General features: G+C 36.2%; 1 protein-coding gene across 3 annotated transcripts in view; it reads right to left on the bottom strand.

Annotated features, from left to right (window-relative positions):
- The window catches only part of LOC127834741 (autophagy-related protein 16-1-like), a 31,996-nt gene extending 16,869 nt beyond the window's left edge, over window positions 1–15,127 (bottom strand). For all 3 annotated transcript variants that reach the window (XM_052360774.1, XM_052360777.1, XM_052360775.1), the window contains exons 1-6: window positions 14,815–15,127; window positions 12,286–12,400; window positions 10,728–10,830; window positions 8,595–8,668; window positions 6,317–6,407; window positions 5,033–5,193 (exon numbers count right to left, since the gene is read on the bottom strand). In XM_052360774.1, the coding sequence (XP_052216734.1) occupies window positions 5,033–5,193; window positions 6,317–6,407; window positions 8,595–8,668; window positions 10,728–10,830; window positions 12,286–12,400; window positions 14,815–14,914 (644 nt within the window). In that variant the 5' untranslated portion in view covers window positions 14,915–15,127. The remainder of the gene's footprint in view (window positions 1–5,032; window positions 5,194–6,316; window positions 6,408–8,594; window positions 8,669–10,727; window positions 10,831–12,285; window positions 12,401–14,814) is intronic.
- Between the last annotated feature and the right edge of the window lie 12,820 nt (window positions 15,128–27,947).

The raw sequence follows: 27,947 nt of genomic DNA, 5'->3' as shown, positions 1-27,947 counted from the left end.
CTATTTTTTTCTGAAAAATGGCGTAGGCATATGAATTTGTTTTTGAAATTCGTCAACATATTTCTTGTCATAATTGTTAAACATTATTTTTTTCATAAGTGATGCTGTAATTATATTGGATTATCGGATAAATGTGCACATTAGAAAAGCGGTATGTATACTGTTATCGTTTGATTCCGTTTAAATGCATGTATTTGCGGATGACAACACAGCATGACAATACACAGGACCTATATTATAGGCTATACTTTACTTGTTTTTATAGCCCCCTTAAATAAATAAGCTCAAAACTTATATCACTGTCCGTTTATAACGCTGTTTCGTGGCTTGGACCCCGTCATCCGCGTTATATTGGAGTTACAGTGTATCTCTATGCAATAAGAGCTGCATCAAGACAGCGCACTTGACCCATCTTTTCATTCCATAATATACAGTTTCTGTCAGTAACCTGATATAACTAAAGCTTTATCACAGAGTTGAAGAATACCCCCACATGCTGCATTGACACAGAATATTTTGCATGTTGTCTTCACTTAAAACAGCGGACATCATGCTCAATGTTTAAAACGCACTTAGTGACCCCTTGACCTAGTTTTTGACCCGGCATGGCCCATGTTCAAACTTTACCTACACAACATCTAGATACATGTACAACTTCTGACCAAGTGTGGTGAAGCTCGGATGAAAACTACTTCAATTAGAGAGCAGACACCATGCTGAATGTTTAAAACGCACTAAGTGACCACGTGACCTAGTTTTGACCCAGCATTACCCATATTCAAACTTGACCTAAAAATCATCTAGATTAAACATCTGACCAAGTTTGGTGAAGATCAGATGCAAACAACCTGAATTAGAGAGAAAACACTTAATACGGACCGACAGACCGACCGACAGACAAGCTCACTCCTATATACTCCCCTAAACTTCGTTTGTGGGGGTACAATGTATATAATGACCACAAAGACATATTTGAAGTCTCATATATATTTGAAGTATTACATGTAAACACAAACATGAAAATGTATACATTCAAACAAAAAATGTTACCATTTGAAGTTTATAAACTTTTTACCAATATATTTAAAAGAATCTAATTAGCTTTGAAAGCAATACAAGGTATTGCATGGAAACAATACATATATTTTTTTTATAAATGACCTTGACCCTACTGGCCTCAGATGCAATTCCATTCTATGTCTTTATGTAGGCTACGTACAAACCCAATTGCAACACAAAACTTTCATCCAAAATCAAGTTATAGCAAGAAACTCTTTAATTTAGCCAACAGTGATCTTGACCCCACTTGTCCAAATGAAACCCCTTGCTTGATCAGCCTGTAATCTGCCTTTTCACAACATTTCAGAACAATATCTCCATCCTCACTTAGTTTCTTGGTTTAATCTTGTTTAAGCAACAATGACTTTGACATTGACCCAACCGACCACAAATGCAACTGCATGCTAGGTCTTCATGTCGGCTAGAGATAGCAGTGGTTTCACGCATATGTTTATCTGAATATTTTAAGTACATTATCCGTTTACCACTTAGTTACATATTTTCACGCATTTTTAGTCCCTTAGAAAGTTATACATGCAATTAATTGAAGACCTTTTTTACTATATTCAAGTTTTAAAGGTGTTATCTCTAACCCTAAGATACTGATGAGCAGCAAACAGCATAAAACCTGAACAGACTGTAAGTTACTCGCAGGCTGTTCTGGTTTTATGCTGTTTGCACATGGCCATTTTTACTTTGCTACTGAGTGGGAAAGGGTTAAGTACTCAGGGACTACCCTAGGCCTTAAAAATAGGGAGAAATGACTTCTCCTTTTTTTTGAAACAGGGAGAAGTTTGGAAAATCAGGGAGAAGTTAGTGCGCACAATATCAAAAACAAAACATATTCATTTCACAACTTTTATTATTTCTATCATTATACTATGTTTATTTGTAAAAACAATAAATGCTCATTGAAATCTACTTCATCATAACACATTTGTCAGAGTACCGGTAGCACCTTTTCATCTCATAATTATCGTCATTATATTAACATCATCCCTATAAAAGCTTTTGTAACAAAACACAATCTTAATGCATGGAACATCTTGTATATCTATTACAATGTCGAAGGTCATGACGTAGCAATTTAATTCTACTCGGATAATTTATATCTTATCGAGGAAATGTGTTTTCTCGATGTTTATGTGTAGTATTATGACTTGTTAGCATAAACAAGAGCTGTCACCATAGGATGACATATGCCCCCTATAAACGCTTAGATAGAAGTTATAGCAATTTTCTAAAACCAAAACGCAGATTTAGAAACCTAAACCCGGACCCTATGTTCAAGGTCAAGGTCAAAGAGGTCAAAATTTGTATCTCAAGGGACATAGAAGATATGAGCATTTTTCGAAACCTAAACCACTGTATTTTACTAAAAGGATGATGTTTCATTGGAATTATAATTATAGATTTAGGATTACAGACCAGTTGCTTCAGTAATATTGTTCAGAGTGTGCCCTGTTGGCCGTGTATGCATTCTTGAGTTATCATTCAAAAACCATTTTACTATGTCCAGTCACGGTGACCTCGACCTTTGACCTAGTGACCTCAAAATCAATAGGGGTCATCTGCGCGTCATGATCAATGTACCTATTTAGTTACATGATCCTAGGCCCAAGCGTTATCGAGTTATCATCCCGAAACCACCTGGTGGACCGACAGACCGACCGACATGTGCAAAGCAATATACCCCCTCTTCTTCGAAGGGGGGCATAATAAACACAAAGTGTGACGGAAAGATGGACAGACGGACGGACAGTCCGAGCATTCGGGGGCATTAAAAAAGAGCTGTCACCATAGGATGGCATATGCCACCTATAAACGCTTTGATAGAAGTTATGAGCATTTTTCGAAACTTAAACGCAGATTTCGAAACCTAAACGCGGACCCTTAGTTCAAGGTCAAGGTCACAGGGGTGAAAATTTTTGAGCGTATGGAAAGGCCTCGTCCATATACACATACATACCAAATATGAAGGTTATATCTCAAGGGACATAAAAGTTATGAGCATTTTTCAAAACTTAAACGCAGATTTCGAAACCTAAACGCGGACCCTACGTTCAAGGTTTAGGTCACAGGGGTGAATTTTTTGTGCGTTTGGAAAGGCCTCGTCCATATACACATGCATATTAAATATGAAGGTTATATCTCAAGGGACATCGAAGTTATGAGCATTTTTCGAAACTTAAACGCAGATTTCGAAACCTAAACGTGGACCCTAAGTTCAAGGTCAAGGTCACAGGGGTGAAAATTTGTGTGCGTATGGAAAGGCCTCGTCCATATACACATGCATACCAAATATGAAGGTTATATCTCAAGAGACATAGAAGTTATGAGCATTTTTTGAAACTTAAACGCAGATTTCGAAACCTAAACGCGGACCCTAAGTTCAAGGTCAAGGTCACAGGGGTGAAAATTTGTGTGCGTATGGAAAGGCCTTGTCCATATACACATGCATACCAAATATGAAGGTTATATCTCAATGGACATAGAAGTTATGGGCATTTTTCGAAACTTAAATGCAGATTTCGAAACCTAATTGCGGACCCTAAGTTCAAGGTCACAGGGGTGAACATTTTTGTGCATATGGAAAGGCCTTGTCCATATACACATGCATACCAAATATGAAGGTTATATCTCAAGGGACATAGAAGTTATGAGCATTTTTCGAAACCTAAACGTAAAGTGTGGCGGAAAGACAGACGGACAGACAGACGGACAGACAGACGGACGAACAGTCCGATCACTATATGCCCCCTTTTCTTTGAAAGGGGGCATAAAAATTAACTGTGATTCCAGTTTATATATGATGGGTGTTAATCGTAATTATCGGTGGATTAACAAACTGACAAAACTCGCTGGACTTATTTGTGGATCTACGTTATTAATAGACCTTCAATGAATTTTGTTTTTCTTTAATTAATTTTTCCGACTTTCTTTTACCATACCGTCTGCCAAAAACCAGCAATTATCGGATGGTCATTCAGTTATCACGTAATCATTAGACAACTTACGGCACGCGGGAAGAGGCAGGAGTGTGTTGTACTAGCAACCAATAGTATGGGACTGCTTTGTCACGGTCAATTAACGATCCGTGCGGGGGGTAAATTGTGTAACCCTTAGATAAACAACAAACAATAAACTTGATAATCGCCTGCGGGCGGTAGCACGCCTTAGCAAAAATAATCAGGCGGCTTGATTTTCGCTTTCCCGGTCTTGTTTACTAAAAAAATTGGACGACTTGATCTTCGCTTTTCTGGGCTCCTAGGGCAAAATCACAGGCGTTAGAGCGAAATTATCGCTCTAGTTGCCCATAGGGTAGTCCCTGAGTACAACAAGGTGCATACATAAAACAGTGATATGGAGATGATGCAATTTTACTATTACCAATCCAACCAGATTATTTTGTAAATGCTGATGTCAACAAATGGCTGAGTAGTTGAGCTAAAAACAAGAGCTGTCTCCATAGGAAGACAAATGCCACCAAAAAACGCTTTGGTAGATGTTATGAGCATTTTTCTAAAACCTAAACGCAGATATCGAAACCTTAACGCGGACACTAAGTTCAAGGTCAAATGGGTCAACGTTTGTGTGCGTATGGAAAGGCCCTGTTCATATACACATGCATACCAAATATAAAGGCTACATCTGAAGCGACATAGAGTAATGAGCATTTTTCAAAACCTAAACGCGAAGTGTGACAGACAGGCAGACAGACAGACAGACGGAGGGACGGACAGTGTGATCACTATATGCCCTCCTTCGGGGGCATAAAAATTAAGACTAAAACAAGATAAAAACACTGAAAAAAAATTCCAGAACTTTATCATTCAACAGCCCATCTCACTGTCCCCCTCCCCCACCCCCATCCATAAACTGTCATTCAACAGCCCATCTCAATGTCCCCCTCCCCCATCCCCATTCATAAACTGAACATGGTGCTGAAAAATCTGAGTACAAAAGTACTCACGCCATAAACTGATCGTTCTCCCGATTCAAGGCGTCTGCCTGGGCCATTTTCTGTTGCAGCCAGCGGGCCATGATCTCGTCATTGTCATTCATCAGTTTCTTGTGTTTCTCCTCCAAGGATGTGAAGGCCATCTGCAGAGCCTGGTGTTCGTCTTTCAGCGTCTGGAGTATACAGTAGGGCTTGAATTAATCCTGTACCGCTAAGATACCCATTTTGACTCATTTGTAGTTCCTTATAAAATTATATTTTAATAAAGACCTTTTTTACCAGACCTTAAGATACTTATAAGCCGCAATCTGTGAGTTCCTTGAAGGCTGTTCTGGTTTATATGATGTTTGCACATAGCCATTCTGTCTTTGCCTTTGAGCGGGTATGGGTTAGACACATGTAACAGAAGCAAAAATGAGATTTGTTTTAGATTTGATTTGTTTTTACTTGTATCTATTTGATTTGACTTTTTTCTGGATCTTGAAAAAAAGTCCCTGGTTTTTGTGCATGATACACTAATTTCAGATGTTTTTCCCTTCTGCTTCGTTAATGGAAAATCAGTCAATGACTTTTGAAAGGGTATTTTTACGCAAGTTCCTGCTTACCAAAAACAGAAGCCACAGCAAGTTCAAATAATGCTGGAAGAGTAGCCTTGAAGGCTTCTTTTGAAAAACCAACTGATCTCCTATAATACCTACACTGGCTTCCAGGAAAAGCCAGGGTGATGTTTAAAGTTTTACAAGGTTGTCTTTAGGGTTATCAATCGTACAGCTCCATTTTAAATAAGGGAATAATGAGGTCGCTGTGGTGTAATGGAAATGGTGTCTGCCTAGCGACCGGGGGGTCATGGGTTCTATACTCACTGTGGAAGCGTTCTTTAGATCTCCCCTAAAGACACCAAATACTGGTTCTAGGCCAAGGAAACGGACTGGAGAGCGTTTCAATAAGCCTGAGGATCTAATGCAATCGAGCTACAATAAATAGGTTTAAACTTAACTAAATAAGGGAATTGTTTTGTACCTGCTCGAGGACAGTATAAATTAAGGTCACAAAACTACCAAAAAAGGCTGAAAGATATCTCGCCATCGTCAGTCCAAAATGGTGCAACAATCTATCTGAGTACCTTAAGGATTGTCAGTCTAAATCCAGTTTAAGACCAAGGCTGCAATTAAAACATGTGAAGTTTGCACAGGCTAATCTGGTATAAAACTTTATGCACATGCATGACGCACCATTTTCCACGAGCACTGCTGGTAAATATCCACTGTGTTCCTGGAGGTTCAATGCTATGCATACCTGATTGGTGGCCTCCAGTTCCAGGATTGTCCTCTCCAGATTCTTCATCTCATTCTTCAATGTCTGTTCAGTTGAGTGTGCATCACTCAACCTGGGGAAATGTTTTTAAGGAAACTGTGTGAAGCTGCATCATATGAAAATGGGCCATAGCAATAGACCACAGTAGCTATAGACCACATTAGATATAGACCACAGTAGCTATAGACCACAGTAGCTATATACCACAGTAGCTATAGTCCACAGTAGCTATACCCACAGTAGCTATAGACCACAGCAGCTATAGACCACAGTAGCTATAGACCACAGCAGCTATAGACCACAGTAGCAATAGACCACAGTAGCTACAGTCCACAGTAGCTATAGACCACAGTAGCTATAGACCACAGTAGCTATAGACCACAGTAGCTATAGACCACATTAGCTACAGACCACAGTAGAGCTCTATAGACCACAGTAGCTATAGACCACAGAAGCTATAGACCACCGTAGCTGTAGCCCACAGTAGCTGTGGTCCACAGAAGCTATAGACCACAGTAGCTATAGACCACAGTAGCTGTAGACCACAGAAGCTATAGACCACAGTAGCTATAGACCACAGTAGCTGTAGACCACAGTAGCTATAGACCACAGTAGCTATAGTCCACAGTAGCTATAGACCACTGTAAAGCTATATAGACCACAGTAGCTACAGACCACAGTAGCTATAGACCACAGTAGCTATAGACCACAGTAGAGCTCTATACACCACAGTAGCTATAGACCACAGTAGCTATAGACCACAGTAGCTATATACCACAGTAGCTATAGTCCACAGTAGCTATAGACCACAGTAGCTATAGACCACTGTAGAGCTCTATAGACCACAGTAGCTACAGACCACAGTAGCTATAGACCACAGAAGAGCTCTATAGACCACAGTTGCTATAGACCACAGTAGCTATAGACCACAGTAGAGCTCTATAGACCACTGTAGCTATAGACCACAGTAGCTATAGACCACAGTAGAGCTCTATAGACCACAGTAGCTATAGACCACAGTGGCTATAGACCACAGTAGAGCTCTATAGACCACAGTAGCTATAGACCACAGTAGAGCTCTATAGACCACTGTAGCTATTGCCAGTCTGGTGAGGAGCGACCTTTTCTGCTAGTGAGACCAAGAAACATTGATTAACTTTATGGCTGACAAGATAGCTCCTGTCCTGACTGCAATTGCGCAGGCTGGTCATGAGCTACGCTGGCTGCTTATGGCATAGGATCCACTGTCGCATGATGCACCTCATATATGAAAAGTGCTATACTGGAGTTGTTCTATGTAAACGTTATAATGGGCTTGTATTAAAAAAGTTTATTTGCAAAATCTCAAGGATAACTAAGGAGAACAGATCAAATAAGGCTTTGTATAATAAATCCTGTTTTGCTTACAAAAATATAAATCAATAATCAATTAAGAAATATAAACATATAAAAAACATTTTAATAAAACAAGAGATGTGTTTGTCAAGAACACAATGCCCCATTCTGCGCCGCTTTGAAGCCATACCTTTGAGCTTTATGGTTGACCTTGACCTTTCACCACTCAAAATGTGCAGCTCAACGAGAAGTAAGTAAGAGATTGAATGGAGAAATGATTTTTTTTTAATATAATTTTTGACCTTTGACCTTGAAGGATGCCCTTGACCTTTCACCACTCAAAATGAGCAGCTCCACAAGATACACATGCATGCCAAATATGAAGTCGCTGTGTTCAATATTTAAAAAGTTATGATAAAACTTTAACGAAGGTTAAAGTTTTAGGAAAGAAAAATACAATGATATTTGACCTTTGACCTTGAAGGATGACCTTGACCTTGAATTTTCACCACTCAAAATGAGCAGCTCCATGAGATACACATGCATGGTAAATATCAAGTTGCTATTTTCAATATTGCACATTAACAAAGGTTAAAGTTTTGGGACAGACAGACAGACAGACAGGACAAAAACAATATACCCCCTATCTATCCATCCGGGGGCATAAAAAGGCATATTCAAGAAAAAGCCATTAAAGTAGAAATAAAAGACTTGGGTGAATTTCATGAATTGAAGGAAATTGGGTATGTTTTCCATAGTGACTACAGGCAATGTCACATTACCGTATGTGGACAACACCCTTATTGGTAGCATAAGGTATGAGTAGCACTTAAACAGCCATGCTGTACTAGCCGGCTTTTATAAGGAAACATTTAAGTCTGTGAACCATTAAGTCATGCTATTAACACTGTTGGTTGCAGCTTACTTTCCATCCTTTACAAGTATTTCTTTCTCCTTTTCTTTGAGGGCCGCATTAAGGTCAATGATCTGCTGGGCATTCTGTCGACACACAGAAATAATAATGAGCAGAACAGCATGAGACAAACCTTATTTTTGTATACATTCTTCTAAACAGTGGCACTCTAACATCAACATGAGGCATAACATAAATTATAATAAACATATCACAAAGGAAACTAATAATACTGATGTAAATCCCAGTAAAATCTTACATTATATACACATGTAATGAATAGATTTGTGATGCTATGAAATCACTTGAAAATTTCAAAAAATATATCTAAGCTAAGTATGAGGTTTTGGAGCCCTTAAACCAATTACAAACTAGAAATGGCGCGGCAGAGGCCGACGCGTATCCCCACGCCGAATGTTTGACCTAGGTGTGCCCCAGGGTTGGTAATGGGGCCATGCATAGCTGAGATTGACCGTATTGTCATAAGAGAAGTTCATCATCAATTAGAAGTGAATTGGTGTAGAAATGAAGAAGTTATAGTAAAAGGCAATTTTGGGTGGGTGTGACATATGTGGGCAGGGCGCCCCAGGGTTGGTAATTGTGCCATGCATAGTTGAGATTGACCGTATTGTCATAAGAGAAGTTCAGTATCAATTTGAAGTGAATCGGTGTAGAAATGAAGAAATTATAGTAAAAGGCAATTTTGGGCGGGTATGGTCTATGTGGGCGGGGCCCCAGGGTTGGTAATGGGGCCATGCATAGTTGAGATTGACCGTATTGTCATAAGAGAGGTTCAGTATCAATTTGAAGTGAATCGGTGTAGAAATGAAGAAATTATAGTAAAAGGCAATTTTGGGTGGGTGTGGTCTATGTGGGCGGGGCGCCCCAGGGTTGGTAATGGGGCCATGCATAGTTGTGATTGACTATATTGTCATAAGAGAAGTTCAATATCAATTTGAAGTGAATCGGTGTAGAAATGAAGAAATTATAGTAAAGGCAATTTTGGGTGGGTGTGGTCTATGTGGGCGGGGCCCCAGGGTTGGTTATGGGGCCATGCATAGTTGAGATTGACCCTAATGTCATAAGAGAAGTTCAGTATCAATTTGAAGTGAATCCGTGTAGAAATGAAAAAATTATAGTAAATGGAATTTTTTGGTGGGTGTGGCCTATGTGGGCGGGCGCCCCAGGGTTGGGATTGGGGCCATGCATAGTTGAGATTGACCCTAATGTCATAACAAAAGTTCAGTATCAATTTGAAGTGAATCCGTGTAGAAATGAAAAAATTATAGTAAATGGAAATTTTTGGTGGGTGTGGCCTATGTGGGCGGGGCGCCCCAGGGTTGGGAATGGGGCCATGCATGGTTGAGATTGACCGTATTGTCATAAGAGAGGTCCAGTATCAATTTGAAGTGAATCGGTGTAGAAATAAAGAAGTAAATGTAAAAAAAACCTAAAAAAATGAGTGATAATTTCTGACGCGGCCCCACCCCAACCGCTATAACTTTTGACCCAGGGGTCAGATCAAAATTCCAAATAGTGCAGGGTCGCACATATGCTCATAGCTACCATGTGTGTAAGTTTCAAGGTTCTAGTGCTTTTAGTGTAGGAGGAGATAGTGGCCAGGACGGACGGACAGACAGACAGACAGACGGACGGACGGACGGCGGAGATAACCACAATATCCCCACCTTTTTTTAAAAAAGCGTGGGGATAACAAGAAATGCTATGCTTAGGATCAACTGTTTTTATTTTTCATAATTATTTTATGAAGATTTGCATCTTATCTATACCTCTGTAGTTGTGTTAACTAAGTTAAAATATCTTATATCTTTAAAATAAATGTAGGTTATCCCCCAAAAAATCTGTACATTAACCCATTATTGCCTAGCGTCTAGAAAAAAGGCCTTCGCAAACAGCGTAGACCCAGATGAGACGCTGCATGATGCGGCGTCTCATCAGGGTCTGTGCTGTTTGCTTAAAGGAGTTTCTGTAAGAAATATTCTAAATATAGAAATAAATATACTAGACATCTCTAATTTTAGAAATAAATTAATCCAAATTAGAAGGATGGGAGAGTCCACTAAGCATACATGGGTTAAACTGTACACAAAGGTACTGGACTGGTTTCAGCCCCCACCGTCTCACCTCTCCTCTCTTCTTGTGCATCTCTGTGAGTTCCTCATGCAGTTTGAAGAGTTTCTGTTCCAGCTGCTGAACTTTTTCATTGGGGACCCCACTGCCTGGCCCACTGTGGAAATAATGGTCATGTTATGGCTTAACACTTTGCATGCTGGGAAATTTGTCGTCTGCTAAAATGTTGTCAGCTAAATTTCTAAAATTAGCATTTTCTTCGATTTTTTTCAAAGAATACTACCAGAATAGCAAACAGTTTGGATCCTGATGAGATGCCACGTTCTCAAAATTCGGTTCCAGCACTGAAAGGGTTAACACTCCTGTAAATTTATTAAAAGCTTAATCTTAAAAAATCAGTTGCAGCTTACATTTTCTAAGTTGCTATAACTGAATCAGAAGTGTAATCTTAATCAGAAGTGTAATCTTAATCAGAAGTGTAATCTTAATCAGAAGTGTAATCTTAATCAGAAGTGTAATCTTAATCAGAAGTGTAATCTTAATTTTAAGAATATTTGTTAAAGCCTTTAGCTTTTAAAGCATGTGTAAAAGTTAAAGATTTTTTTTTTCATAATCTAGTAACATTATTTTTTTTCTGTTTGCTAAGTTCAAGTTGTCAGACATACTACTACAATAATCAAAAACACGTTCCAATGAGATTTTGGATCAATCTGCTGCATTTGTCATTTTGCACCAAACAAAGAAAATATTTCATGTTTTGGGCAAACACTGATAAATTATAAAGCATATTCACACTTCTATGACATAAGAATCTATTTAAATTTCTGTTGGCAGATTGCTGAGCCTACAGAGTCATTCACAATGTTATATTCATACTTGACAGAACATCAGAGTAGTTAAACCCTTTGCCTTTCAAAACCAAGGTTAAAGCAATTGTTGAAACACATGATTTTTTTCTTTCTATTAATTGGCTTACCCCAAACATGTTGCCCAAGATCGGGACCGATCCTATGCCCCAGGAGGGGTGAAGAAGACTAAGTAAGTAAAGTAATTTGCAGCTGCTTACCCTGAATCTACTCTCACTTGTATACTGTGGTTCTCTTACCCTGAATCTATTCTCATTTGTAGACTGTGGTTCTCTTACCCTGAATCTACTCTCACTTGTAGACTGTGGTTCTCTTACCCTGAATCTACTCTCACTTGTAGACTGTGGTTCTCTTACCCTTAATCTACTCTCACTTGTAGACTGTGGTTCTCTTACCCTGAATCTACTCTCACTTGTAGATTGAGGTTCTCTTACCCTGAATCTACTCTCACTTGTAGACTGTGGTTCTCTTACCCTGAATCTACTCTCACTTGTAGACTGTGGTTCTCTTACCCTGAATCTACTCTCACTTGCAGACTGAGGTTCTCTTACCCTGAATCAACTCTCACTTGCAGACTGTGGTTCTCTTACCCTGAATCAACTCTCACTTGTAGACTGTGGTTCTCTTACCCTGAATCAACTCTCACTTGTATACTGTGGTTCTCTTACCCTGAATCTACTCTCACTTGCAGACTGAGGTTCTCTTACCCTGAATCAACTCTCACTTGCAGACTGTGGTTCTCTTACCCTGAATCAACTCTCACTTGCAGACTGAGGTTTTCTGCCTTCAACTTCTCTGTCTCCAGGGTCAGCTGCATGTTGCGAGACTTGAGGGCAGTCACTTGCTCAAACAGCTTGTTTTCTGTGAGATTAACAGGACTTGAGAAGTTTAATACTCTTTAACCCATTTATGCCTAGCGTCTTGAAAAAAGGCCTTGACAAACAGCATAGACCCAGATGAGACGCCGCATGATGCGGTGTTTCATCAGGGTTTGCACTTTTTGCTTAAAGGAATTTCAGTAAGAAATATTCTAAATATTGAAATAAATACACTAGAAATCTCTAATTTGGGAAATAAAATGATCCAATTTAGAAGGATGGGAGAGTCCACTAGGCATAAATGGGTTAAACAGACACCAACAGGTTGGTAAGAAGGATTTGGTTTTGTGTCTAGTTGCAGGCACCTATTTCTGTCAAAGGAATTTATTATATTTTATTAACTTTTCTACGTTGTAATACTTACCATTGACTTTAGAAAACCTGTGAGACAAACAAATCTGACAACAATCTTTAATATTTGTATAGCATTTGGGTGCTTGTAGATAAAATATGTGACACAATTTTTTAATAGGTCACTACTTACTAACAAGTGTGCATGGATGACAGATTGAACAACAAGATTCCGTTAGGTTTCCCTGAGTCTGTTAGCATTTTGCAACATGATACCGAAACCATTTCTGCAGTATCATACTTTTTTCATTTAGTTCACTAGCAAAAGCATAATTACTGATACATTTTGACATATAAAGTCGTCTGCACTTTCTCTATTTAAAAAAATAATATAACGTGTGAAATAATAGCATATTTGCACTTTATTGCAAAAAGTTTTCAATGAAATTACATAAAGCCTTCAAATCATAAAAGGACAAAGTGAACAAAGTTGTAAAATATTTTTATTTAAATTGTTTTGGAAAATCAGGCTTAAAATGCACTTGTTCTTTAAAACTGTGCCAGTTTTATTACAATGGTATCCTTAATTTAATTAATATGACTTTAATTATGACAGCTGTGCGTTAATAATAAAACAGTTCTATTACCAATCTGGCATTTGATTGTATGACTTTTTTGCTTATTTATGTCATGCACAGACAAATAAAAAAGCATCATGTAAAATGATATCATGCCATTACCTGACATCAAGCATCTCCTGATATTAATAATTTTGTTTACATTAAGAAAGGGGCTCTCATGATGACATAGCTTTATTTCCTTATGTGAGAATGGTTGTGTTTCACAATTTTGGGAAATTCACCACTAAAATTTTTCAAATTTCAAGAAGTTTGCGACAGAAATTTTCACAATTTCAAGAAGTTGGCGACTCTTATTTTCACAATTTTTAACAATTCTCGGCTCATTTTTCACACAATGGGGTGGGGGGCCAAAGGCCACTTTACAAAAACAACAAAAAAGCCCTGGATAAAGTCATATGCATGCATTACTATGCTTGAAAATAAATACAACCAAATAAGAAAAAACAGGTTTAAATGCATTTCAAAATCTTACTTGAGGCTCCCTCTGGCTTAAAATTTTCTGTAGTCAAATTTACCTTTTTATTTCTTATTATTTTGGATATGTTATGGGTGATAATGTAAAAAACCTAGTAGCCAAATGGAATTGTTTGTAGCCAAATTTCCATATTTGTAGCCATTGGCTAATTTGGCGAATGGCAGAGTAAGCCCTGTTAATACTTCAACTACATACTCCAAATGTATCCATATTCCATACATTTTATTGGTCAACTTTATTAAATCACATCAATTGAAAAGTAAAGCAGACAACTGCAATACTGAAGTGGAAACACAACACTTAAAAAAATACTTTCACATTCTCTTTACTTTATGTTTTATTTTATTTAATTGTGCATGAAATCATCATTGATTCTAGCATAAGAGCAGTGCACCCACATCGCATCTGTCAATATATGCCTGTTCAGTGGGAATACCCCTGTGGGCCCTGTTCTGATTGGGCATTTATAATGTCAAATCTTAACATGGTTCAGTGAATCAAAATTTGAAGTTACGTTGGCATATTGCTGTTTGCAATTGACTGCTATCCCTTTTCGACACCAGGAAAACAACACATGTAGTGGATGTAATTGCGGTTGTGTATAAAACTATCGGCTTTGAGTGGTTAAACACGCTGAAACTAACAATTTTAACAAAGGTTTTTACTGGAATTAAATAAATCTTTGAATATTATTTGTTTATTGTGGTATTGTTCGGATTAATTCAGAAATTCTTTACTAGCTGTTTTCTTCACCACGTGATACACGGTAATCAGAGGATTACATCTTCATACATTTGTTTCATTGCATGATAATAAGTTGACATATATAGGTATATCACTTTACCTTTCATCCATTATCTTCCTACAACCACATAAGTACTGACTATAGGAAGTAATTAAATTGTATCTACAATAGTATTCGGATAAAAGCATTTTCGGATAACGCAAAAATCACCCAAGTCAATACAGATATTATAAGATGTCACTTACGTGAGTCGATAAGATCGGCAAATTCATATGTTTCTTTTCTATTTCTTGCCTTTAAGTTCTGAAATATAAGCTGTTTCCAGTCAGCTGTCGGAGTCGTCATCTTACTTCTTAGGGTGTTTTCGTTTTGTGTGGCTTAGTTCAAGTACAAATATACTCGAAACTATATATATTTGACAATCAGTTCATATTCATTAAATATTTACTTTAAAGTTCACAAGTAAAACCCCAGTGTAGGCAGCTTGTGTATATATCCTGCTCAGTTCAATCGCTGAAAAAGTTAATATAGAAATGTATTTGTTGTTGTTGTTCTGATTATTATAGGTTACATTTCACTTATTTATAATTGTATAAAAACAATTGATTGGTTCCGAGCATGGGTTGAAATCACCCAGTTAAATGGGGCAATACAACAGATTTCACGTTTTGGTAAATTGATAAAAAATTTAAAAAAGTTGTTACAGATTCGCAAATTTTCGTTTTAGTTATGATATTTTTGAGGAAATAGTAATACTGACCATTTACCATGCTCTTAAATATCTATTATATGTTTTTTTTGATGATTTGAAAACCTGAAAATTATAAAGCATCGTGCGACGCAAAACGATTGAATAATTTGGAAAGTTCTGTTGTTGTCGTTTTATTTTGGATACTACGAGGATTGCTTATATAGGTAAAAAATACGTCCGCTCTAAGCATGAGCATGGATGGTCGAATGGTCTAGGCGGGAGATTTTTACTCCATTACTCCAGGGGTCAGTGGTTCGAGCCCTGTTGAGGGTTACTTTTTTTCCTTTTTTAAAAATTGTTCTTGTTTTTTACTGGAGATTTTTAGTTCAAATTTTTAAATTTATTAATATAAAGCATTTTATGACAAGCTTCAATACATGCCAAAATCTGTTGGACGGCCCGTTTAAAAGACGAACACAATGTCATATTGAAAATTTACAGAATAGGTTAATCAAATTAAAATAAAACTTTCTCTGAAATGTTTGCTTATTACATGACTCCATCCCACAACCAAAAGACATGATACTCTACCAACTTAGCTATGTTGGTGGCTGGTTCTTACACAATCAAATAAATCTCCCACCCTTTAGGCAGACCTACAGGTATCCCTGCCATTGACTTCCATCACCTTTTGGTACAACTTGGACGGAAAGCGCATCAATTATGGCATGAAAAGGCAGATGGTTTTTGCCAACAATATTTCAAAAATGAATTCAATTTTTTTTGCTATAATTGCCATCACATACTAGACTAGCTGCATAGACTGAAGTAATTCTTAAGTGTAGATCCTAAATATGCAACTGAACTAAACTAATATTAAATATTATGTAATTATAAATAGTTCAAATTTGTCACGAGCTATTATGTTTATCATTTTAAATGCAAACAATTGTACCAAATGAACTATGCAATGATTTTCTCTGTGTAATAAAATTTTAACGGTCATCATTCCAGCTAGATCATCGACGGAGTGGTTGATACATTCGCAGACGACACTGTAGTCGATATGCACGTGACCCATGACGAGGTTTATAAATTTTATTTTAACATGTGGCATTATGTGAATATCGTATCGAAATATGAATTAATTTTGTTGTCTCTAAAAGATGTTGCCTTCGCTGTCCTTGCAACAATGTGTTTAAACTGTGTTTCAGATTGACGATCTGCCAAGCCTGCCATAGACTTGACAAATCTGTCTGCAGACGATCAATCCAATGGCGACATGAATTTCCCCGGCATGAAGTTTGGCGTGACGGACGTCATTGACGTAGTGAAACCCATCCAAGAGGACAGTTTCAACGCAGCGACAGTCCTCGAAGACCAGGGCGTCACATACACCGTAATTGAGCGTGGCAGCCAGAAAGGACAACCCATACTCGTGACCAACCTAGGCTATGTGTATTCCGTAAAGGTAAATGTCTCTTTAAAAATGTTAATTATTATATCAAATATAACTTATAACTACAAAATAACTTTTTTCTATTTTTATTATTTTTAATATTACCTTCATTGTAATTAGCATGTGTTGTTATATCATGTGTTTCAGACTGACAACAAGAAGTCGGGGACAGTGACCTGGCGATGCGCAGCAAAGCAGTACGTTGCCCAGTCACCGTCAGCCAGAGAGGTGACCACTTCGTACAGAAGAGGGAGCACCTGCATGCTGCAGTGCCAGACCAACAACTGCGGCATCTGGCGTTCTCTAAGGTAATTATTTGTTATAACGCAGGCGTTTTCCAGTGTTGTTGTGTTTATCAGATCAAGTACGCTTAACGTTTTGATGTTCTATATTTAATAACATGTGTTGAATCCTCAGGCCCGAGCATCAGCGAAGACCGGCGTCTTCATTCCCGCCCGCACCATCGCCGAGAATATCCTTACGGAAGAGTGTAGTTAGGAGGACGTCGCTCGGCCCCGAGTCAACCTCCTTAAGAGAGCGGTGAACCACGCCTTGCCCGTCTGCATCCTAAAGAGCCAGAAACTCTAGACTTCGAAGTAATTGATAATGTAATTAAAAGTAACAAACGTAGCTATAATTTGACATATTAAAATTTTATATATAAAGAAGTAAAATGTTTATATAAATAAAACTTTCACTATTCAGGTTGACGCCCACTTCATCAATGTGGATGTGTTCCTTGTGAAGGACATTGAGTTTGATTCTCAGCGGCACTTCGTCTTCGCGACTGAATATCAGCTGAACATCCTGCGTCAGGCGAAGAGGTGGTTTATGGATGGAACATTCAAGGTTATTTTAAATATATATATAGTTTATATATATTTTTCCAGTAAGCCAGATGCACCTCTATTGATTGAAGATGGGACAGGGGGCCTAGCAGGTAATTTGTACAAATATGTTAATAATTTATATTTTCAGGTTGTTGGCGAACCCTTCAAGAGGATGGGCAGCTATTTACCATAAATGCGTTCGTTGAGAGAGAAGGTGCCAGCAAACAGCTACTACTCGTTTTCGTTCTGATGAGCCGTCTGACCCAGGCTGACTACAAACTTGTCTTCCGGGCCGTACTGGAACGTCTAGGCAACGTCGAAGTGGAAGGCTTTGTTGCAGACTTTGAAGTTGGTATGTATCATTTTAAATGGTTATATATATTACTTGTATATAAGATTTAGCAGAATTGCAACAAAGGTCAAGTCATTGTAAAATACTTCTAATCTCTTCATGCAAAACTCTATATTAAAATTTTGATATTGTTTGTAACTTAAACGTTTTATTTCAGCCGTCTGGAACGCTGTTCGGGCAGTATTTCCAGGCCGGGAAAGCCTTTCTGCGGTGTACAGACGTCGCGGAGGCGTGTTCAAGTACATCCGCATGCTGATGGCCCTGCAGTTCCTTCCCACTCCACACATTCCACATGCCTTCGAGACGCTAGGGCTGAGGGCAACGACAGACGCAACACGCCGCCTGGTCGCCTACATCAGTCGGAAGTGGGTCCACGGCGGGTCGTTTGAGCCCAGGGACTGGTCTGTGTTCCGACAGGACGTCCGGAGCAACAAGGACCTTGAAGGTATATATATATATATATATATATATATATATAAATATAATTTAAATAGATAATTCATTTATTATTGCTAACATTACATTTATTTTTATATATCATATTATATTTCCAGGATACCACAACCTCCTGAATTCAAAAGCCGGTAGCGGTGTCGGTTTTTTACCGACTGGTACCTCATCTTCGCCAAGAATCGGAAATGGTGAGGATGCTAGTTGAAGGCAGCGACCTCCACCGAATCACCACAACGCGGTCGGCTAAGGTCCAGAAGTCCCTGGTGTCCCTCTGGGACAAGTATGAGGCGAAGCAATTAAATGCACCACCTCCAAGTTCCTGGCAAAGGTCGGTCATGTGTACGATGTTGTGGTGGAGTAATGTTCATGTATATTGTATTATGTAGTTTAAATTCTGTTATTTTTGTCACGTTCACTGTATATACCTTGTAATTTTTGTTGTAAATGTATTTTTTTGGAATATAAAGAGAATAAAGAAAAGTTCATACATGTATATTTTATTATGTACTTCAAATTCTGTTGTATTTTCTCTCATTTACTCTATATTCTCTGTAATTTTTGTTGTAAATGAATTTTTTGCAATAAAAAAAAAAGTTCATACAGTGTAGATGTATTATGTAGTTCAAATTCTGTTGTATTTGTCATGTTCACTGTATATTCTCTGTAATTTTTGTTGTACATGTATTTTTTGTTATAAAGAAATTAAAAAAAACTTCATACATGTTTTATGTCGTTCTCCATTTTGATTTAATAAAAAATAGAATTCACATGTTTAACAATATTATTACGTAATTATGTTATAATTTGTCAGTGCAACCGTATATCTTCTGTAAATGTTTGCTTGTAACTGTATATTTTGTTCTATAAATTGTGTTACCGTGTTTGTACATTGGCTGTACCGTAAATGTACAAATGTATATTTAAACAGAAACAACAAATAAAGAAAATGATAAACTTCATACCTGTTGTATGACTTATTCCATTTTGATATGTGTATTTTTTTTGGTATGCAGCCTTTTTGGTTTTCGGCCTTTCTGGACCTAAACCCTTCGTTAAACAACAAACAATTGAAGATTAAGGATACATAAGAATGCAAGTACATTAATGATTATCAGCATCATTTATTCATTGAAAGAGCAACATCTTCCAAGATATATGAATAACTAAGAATTGACAATCAACAAATAAACTTTTGTTTTATTTTTATTTTCTGTTTCAAATACAATGATTTATTTTTAAATTATATATTTCAGATATAATTTACCACATAATGCCACAATCTACATGTATCAAATATATTCCATCACATAATAAAACAATTGTATGGCCAAAAATCTATGAAAAATAGAAATAATAAACAATATTAAAAACAATAATAAGAACACTTAAGAAAACTTAAAATAATTTGAAAATGCTTATAAATAAATGCAATAAAGATCTCAAAGAAACAGAGGTAAATATTGTGCAATGCTTGAACAGAAAAACAAATACAAATAATGCAGATACATCTCTGATAAAATAACACTTTTTTGGAATGCAATTTAATCAACTTCCTTTATTAAAAAGTTGTGTTATAAACTATTGCATTAACTCTTTCAGTGCGGGAACCGAATTTTGAAGGTCTTTGCAAACAGTTTGGATCCAGATGAGACGCCACAGAACGTTGCGTCTCATCAGGATCCAAACTGTTTGCTATTCTGATAGTATTCTTTGAAATAAATCGAAGAAAATGCTAATTTTAGAAATTTAGCAGACAACATTTTAGCAGACGACAAATTTCCCAGCATGCAAAGGGTAAAATAAATAATGAGCATGCATTCAATGGAGAAAATAACTTCATACTCAATCACGCTTGATTGGTCATTGTCGGCTCGGGTACTACTTCCATGTACCCCAGGTACTCTAAAGTATACTTACATGTACCCTGAGTACGGTAAATATACTTACATGAGTACAGTAAATATACTTTAACGTACCCAGTCGATATTAGACTGTACCCGAGTTGTATTCCCGCCCAAAATTCAATGTCTTAAAATGAGCTACCGATTACCTTAAAACAGTATTGTTTACATTACCTTAACAAACTTCTCTTTAAAAAAACTGCATCAACTTGCTTTTTGAGTATGAGTTTCGATAATATAGAGACCATTTAACAGAAAATTGATATAAATGTGAACGTGATTAATTAAAAAAAAATATCCGACAACAACCGATTTTTCGTTAAAATTCCCAGGTACGTTTTAGTATATTTACCGTACCCGGGGTACATGTAAGTATACTTAACAGTACCCATGGTACATGTAAGTAGTACCCGAGCAGACAATGACAAATCGATCCTCAATTACATTTATAATTCACATCTGAGGGTTCTATCTACAGCATGCTCAGATGTATATTACAGTAAAACAAAGAAAGAAGCAAACATGTAATGTACCATCACCATGTTTTCTTTCAGTTTCATTTTTCATCTTTAGTTAACTCTTCCAGTACTGGAACCGAATTTTGAAGGCCTTTGCAAACAGTTTGGATCCAGATGAGACGCCACAACATGGTGTCTCATCAGGATCCAAACAGTTTGCTATTTTGATAGTTATCTTTGAAAAAAATCGAAGAAAATGCTAATTTTAGAAATTCAGCGGACAACATTTTAGCAGACAACAAATTTCCCAGCATGCAAAGGGTAAAGGTACATATTGATCATAAACATCTGTCTTGCTACAAACAAGGGATACTTGTATTTGTTGTAAGATATTTGATATGCCAGGCCCTAGAGTTTCTTATCATATGCAGGGCCCTCACACTACTTCGGGGGGAAGGGGTCCGCAGCCCTTAGGAGGGGGAATTTTCACGGCTTTTCCCCCTTTTTTTTTTTTTTTTACCTACTCTCTCATAATTACATTTGTACATGTTTGCACTATATTCATTGCATTTTCCATAATTAGTATGTTTGCAAAGATTAAATTGAAATAGAATTGAGATATAATAATCATGAGACACATCTTTCTTTTTTTTTTTTATTTTTTTTTTAGGGGGAATTTTTCCCCCCAAAAGGGGAAAAAAGTATACTTTTTAGGTGGGGACTGCCGCCGAATTAATAGATTGATGGCCCTGATATGCAATAATCTTTGGATTACAAACTTTCAGACACACAATATTTCATGAAAATTTAAATAATAGTATACTTTATATACGTTATTCCAATATGATACATGGTCCTAATCACTATCTTATCATTAGTTTAAAGTTGTTTTCCTTAACCCATTTATGCCTTAGCTATACAAAAAGGCCTTGGCAAACAGCGTAGAACCAGATGAGACACCGCATAATGCGGCGTCTCATCATGGTCTGCGTTTTTTGCTGAAAGGAATTCAGAATATTCTTAATATATAGAAATAAATAAACTAGACATCCATATATAATTTTGGAAACAAATTGATCCAATTTAGAAGTATTGGAGAGTCCACAAGGCATAAATGGGTTAAGATGAGTTCAGTTTTGTGACCTTTGAGCTAGAATTGTGAAAACTGAGTTTAAAGTTATGTAAGAACAAAACAAAACAAGAAATCCACAAATCAATATTATTGTATGTAAAATAAAAAGCAGATTCAAATATAATATGTATTATTTTATCTTGCAAAAGCTCATTTAAAAAAATGTTGGCCCAAAATACATAATTTTCATTTATTATTCAATGTTTTGAACGAACTCTTTTTTTTTGCAAAAGTACCACTCAAATCATCTGCTCACAGATTTGCAAAATGACAATTAAAAAAATCCTAAGATTCCAAAATAATGCAATATATATTAATTTCAAACAAATAAAATAATCTTCATGTAGGAAGAAAGAACAGTTGTGTTTCCTTAATATATTAATTTTAATAATATACAACTATAGACATCATGTTTGTAATACTTTTCGTTGATAGTTTGAAAAATATGTTTTATATAATCATAGCATTTAAAATACACTGTTTAGATCGAAAGCGTAAATGGCCAGTGGTATGGCACACATTTTGTTCTCAAAGAACCTGATTTGAATCCTGTCATTATTTATTAAACCTTTACATATATATTAGTTTTAGATGATTCCAAGTAATATATTTTGTTTGGTAAATACCACAACATCAATCAATCAATATGGAAACATGCAAACAAGTCCACTTAAATAGCACATGGGTAGTGTAGAAAGAAGACACAATTACTACATTACATATTTATTTAATGTTTTTATATAAGTAACAATAAATTAATGAATAAATTAAAAAATATATATTTACTTTGAGATAAAGATCCAGCAAGATGAGAACCCTACACAATTTTGCTTATAAATAAAAAATCCTGCATGGTACATACATGTTGTTTTAACCCTTTGCATGCTGGGTAATTTGTCGTCTGCTAAATGTCTTCTGCTGAATTTCTAAAATTACCCATTTTCTTCGATTTTTTTTCAAAGAAACACTATCAGAATAGCAAACAGTTTGGATCCTGATGAGACGCCACGTTTTGTGGCGTCTCATCTGGATCCAAACTGTTTGCAAAGGCCTTCAAAATCCGGTTCCCGCACTGAAAGGGTTAATGAAGAGAAAGCATATACAGGTAATCTGTATGCCCAGACATACCTTATTATAACTTGTACAGATTTACCCGGTCTCAAGAAAATGCCCCCAATACCAGGATACATAATTCACCAAACACAATTAATATTTGTCAAGTGCTTATAGAAACAAGAGTATTGTATGAAAGACCTTTCCGGTATTTTTCTAAATAAAAGATTTTTTTTTTCAAATATTGAGTATTTTTAACTGTCAATAAACACCTTTATTATACAGGCATGACTTAAAAACAGGGTCCATACTAAAAGTTTCATTATTAAAATGTATTTTAATATCACACTCTACACCTATGGCATTTGTAGGATTAATATGTACTGGAAAACAAACTTTAAACATATGACACATGACATCAGGATTTACATGAACAGGTATCGATAAACTTCACAACAATCAACAAAATATGCATAATTGTGTCTTCAGAACATAAATAAATAATGTCAGTAAGAAATGCTTGTTGGACTATATTATACATGAGCATAACCACAGCAAATGGAAAATGAGGAATGGTATGTAAATTTCTGCATTGGTATGGTAAGTCAGATTTTGCACTATAAATGTTGGGTGTATGAATTCATATGTTTGTCCACAAAACACCTACTTTCTTCTTTTCTGTCTGACGTCAGCACATAGGATCCAGCAGGGTGCCAGGAACATGACAAGATGGCATTCCTATAAAAAATAATACTATTTTATATTAGCATACTTCATTATAACCTTAATCTCAAAATAATTAAGCAGGGACATTTTTCCTTTTTTGTTAGAAATTTTCAAATAAAACCTCTTTGAGACCTTTGCAGTGAACACCATTTGAATCCGCAACTGCAACAGTAGAGAAACAAAAGAACCAAAAGTCCTTAGGCACTTAACTGAGGCCACAAACATCTTAACTATTCTGAGAAAGTAGTTCTCTCAAGATTCCACATGCACTTCACACATAATTTTAAGGAAACTGCATGATTCCGTCCGCCATGCAGGGGTGGCGAAATCTCAAAAACTATACTTGTCCATGGACAACCATTTCGGAAATTTAACTTGCCCCCCTTGCTGAACTACGCTTGTCCGTTAATGTTTATATAAATTATAAACGCATTTATTGATTAATGTTTAAATAATGTGAATATATCAAAATAAGTATGATTTGCTGTTTTGTTTATAATTGTATTCAATGGTATATTCATTATAGCAGTATATTATAAACAATATAAAGGACTTTCTCAAACTTAAAATCTTGCGAAGCTAGTGTTATTAAAACATGTGCTGAACATAAGTACATTGTACATTGTAATCTAACAAATTAAACTAGTCCAATATGTGGACCTCATCAGACTGAGGCTCCGCTACTGGTAGCAATTTGATTATACGAAACTGGTAACCATTGAAAATCGGTTAGCCAAGTTCTTGAAAAATTCTGGTGTGTTTACTTAGATCATATTTTTTAACTTAATCTTTCTTAGTTTTTTGGGAGGTGGGGCCTGCTCAAATCTTCGGGTTTCTGCTCCGTTGTTGAAGATTGAAAAAAAAAAGTTCATCTTTACCATTAAAGTCTTCTTAAATAACAAGGTAGACCGTGTTTTGATTATCTTAGATTGATACTTTTACTTCCGTCTGATTGTAAAAATAAAGAAGAAAACCAGTCTGTACACTGTCTAACAGTCGGGGCCGAATGTTGAAAATGCGGCATGCTCCCGGTCTCATATAGATTAAGGGGAGATCACTGCGCAGGAAAGTGCACGTATTTTAGCTTGATTGCTCCGCAAATAGCACTGACAATGTAATCGTGTGTGTACATCCGGTTGTAAAACTTAATATTACGGGCTTTAATACAATTTATTTTGTATACCTGGACGCGACTTTTAAAAACTTGTTGTCCACGGACAACTTAATTGAAAAAAGTCAGTGGCCCAGACAAGCCAATGGTACAACTCGGGCACTCGGACATTTGATTTCGCCACCCCGTGCCCATTGTTTAAAAGGAACAGAATCATATTCAAGTTTGTCTAAGATTCAAGCAACTATTTTACTTTTGTTCTGTACACGTTTTATGTAGATTGGGTCAAAATATATTTTCCAAAGTGTTCAAATTACATTTTCCAAAGTGTCAAAATCATATTTTTAAAGTGTTCAAATGGTATTTCTAAATCAAAAAGCAGAAATCTTCAATGTAGTGTCTTTCAAGAGACAAAACCATTTTTCAACTTTGTTGCGATAGAACTATACTGACCAAGTTTTGACAATTCAGTAACCAAGTCTGAAACGCAGCTAAAATACAGTTGGGACACATTTTTGGACGAATTCTCATGAAAATTTGAGAATAATTTGGCATCTTGAGTGTTCAAAGAGTAAATATAAAGCCACACACCTTGAAATGAAATACATGGCATAGTAAATTTAAGTATAAATAAGAAACATATTTTATCTATGCCAATTAAATATCTGGTGGTTACAAAGTAGACATCCGTCTCTTTTGCGCTTAAAAAGTTAAAAATAATGGCATTTGTCCAAATGGACCTATACGTCTAAAAATCCTACTTTTGGTTTTAAAAGCGGTACCGTTTTGAAAAAGAATAAATTGCTTGCTAACCAGGCTATGGATTTAATTTTATCTATGCCAATTAGAATAAATCTGGTGGTTACAAGGTAGAATTCTGTCTTTTTTGCGCTTTAAAACTTAAAAATAATGGCGTTTGTCGAAATGGACCTATACGTATAGAAATCCAACTTTCGGTTTTAAAATTAAAAAATAAATAAATAAATTACTTGCTAACTAGGCTTCAGATTTAATGACAATTTTGCACACTTTCAATTGCATCTATATGTATTGATTAACATGTTTTTAATTTCAAGGTGTGTGGCTTAATTTAAAAACAAGCAACTGACGAAAAGCAATCACAAAAGTTCACAATTATCAGGTTTTACTCAGGTGATTGAAAACATATACCACCTTTAACCCAGTTATGCCTAATGGACTCTCCCATCCTTCTAAATTGGATAGTTATTTCCAAAATTAGGGATGTCTAGTATATTAATTTCTATATTTAGAATATTTCTTACAGAAATTCCTTTAAGCAAACATCGCAAACCCTGATGAGACGCCACATCATGCGGCGTCTCATCTGGGTCTACGCTGTTTGCCAAGTTCTTTTTTCTAGACGCTAGGCATAAATGGGTTAAATTAACAAAAATAAAAGTAAACATTTAGGAACTCATAGAATACTTCATAAGACTCTATTAATAATTCAGTTAATAAGGCCAACACAACCACACTTAACTGTTAAAATAATGCATGGTTTTTATTCACGAAATGTCTGAATAATTTATGGGAACAACATATGCAAGCTTAATCCTACCTGAATGAAAAGCATAACATATAAAAACATACGTACGTGTGTTCTTGGAGCGTTTTTCTCGACTTTCCCCGTCTCAAAATTCCAGATAATAAGATGTCCATTAATCGACCCCGCTGCAGTGTACTTCCCGTCTGGACTAAACACTGCACGATGTCGTTCGCAGCCCACAATGAATTTTGGTCACTGAAGTAAAATATTGTGGTTGCATTTCTTCATTGGAACAGGCACAAATAGCTTTACCTACCACTTTAAGGTAGCGCCACTGTAATGGGCACCTTTCCAAATATAATCTAATGTACTATTTTCTTAATAAGCATCATTTCACTGAACTACACGCCACAATTTTTAGGTAGGCTTTCCATGCTTTAAAAAAATATATGGATTTTTTCATAACCACCTCCACGCTCGGCTTTTGTCCAGTATTTGCACCCTAAGTAATATTTGAACTTAGTTTTTATAGATACATGTACACTATACAGCAAAAGTACCAAGAAATAGACAGATTTACCGTTTACTTTTTGAAATCAAAATGCAACATGATGCGTATTTTCAGCACTATAAATTTCATCCAATTTAATAGCCATAACGTTTTAGCCAGAAATAATTTAAAATTTCATAAGAAATTTCAGAAATTTTAAGCATATTTAACAATAACATGCTTATTGCTATATTAAATCAAATTACGCTAGAAGAAGAAATAAAACGCGTCGCAAAAAGAATGTTTGTCGGCAGGATTCAAACCTGCGCGGGAAGATACTAAAAAATTTCTTGTCTATCGCCTTAACACCTGACGCCCAACTACAACTTACATTACCTATTAGACTTAGATAAGCATATGATAAAGTAACATAAAGGCTCTTTGATCTTTGAAGAAATCGCGGGAAATCATTACAGTGGCGCTACCTTAAGCTATCGATTCCTCATAGCTTGTTTCCACACATAAAATTGCTTTCCTGGATCGTGAATTAACATATTGTAATAAATCAGTACTGCTTGTTTCACATATACTATGATATTTCCAGAAATTTCAACATTATGTAATACATTCTTACCCCAAAGTTTTAATGACCTGGGTCTGCCGAAGATCTACTACAATTAATCCATCTTCTTTGTACACACCAACAACAAGGTCCGATCTGAAGTAAGAATATAAACAGTAACCAGACAATGGCCTTAATGGCATGTTCTAGTAAAAATATTAATTTTCAAGATCTTCTTCTTCCAGAACACATTGTCAGGTAAGCAAAAGTAATGCTCGATTTGGTCATTGTAAGCTCAGGTATGTTTAATGTTTCAGTATGTGTACGAAAAATAAATTAAATAAACCTGACGATTTATTACATGCTAACGCACAATACTTGTTAACAGAGATTCACTTGAATTTTTGCCCGTTATCAGAAAGTCCCCGAGAGGCATGTTTTTTTACATGACCATATGACACAATAAAACATTTCTTTGTACATGTATCCTATTGCATTCAATCTAAATTTAATTCGCTCGTCCAATAAAAGCTTTGTCCCATACTGCACTGTACTCTTTTTCTGAAAAATGGCGTAGGCATGTGGATGTGTTTATGAATTGCTTAAACATATTCCTCTACATAAATGTCAAGATTATTTCTTCGTAAGTGATG

This window comes from Dreissena polymorpha, chromosome 6 (assembly GCF_020536995.1).
Source record: "Dreissena polymorpha isolate Duluth1 chromosome 6, UMN_Dpol_1.0, whole genome shotgun sequence".
In the NCBI taxonomy this organism is placed as follows: Eukaryota; Metazoa; Mollusca; class Bivalvia; order Myida; family Dreissenidae; genus Dreissena; species Dreissena polymorpha.
The sequence above is the reverse complement of the archived record's forward strand: the minus strand, read 5'-3'. Positions and strand labels throughout refer to the sequence as shown.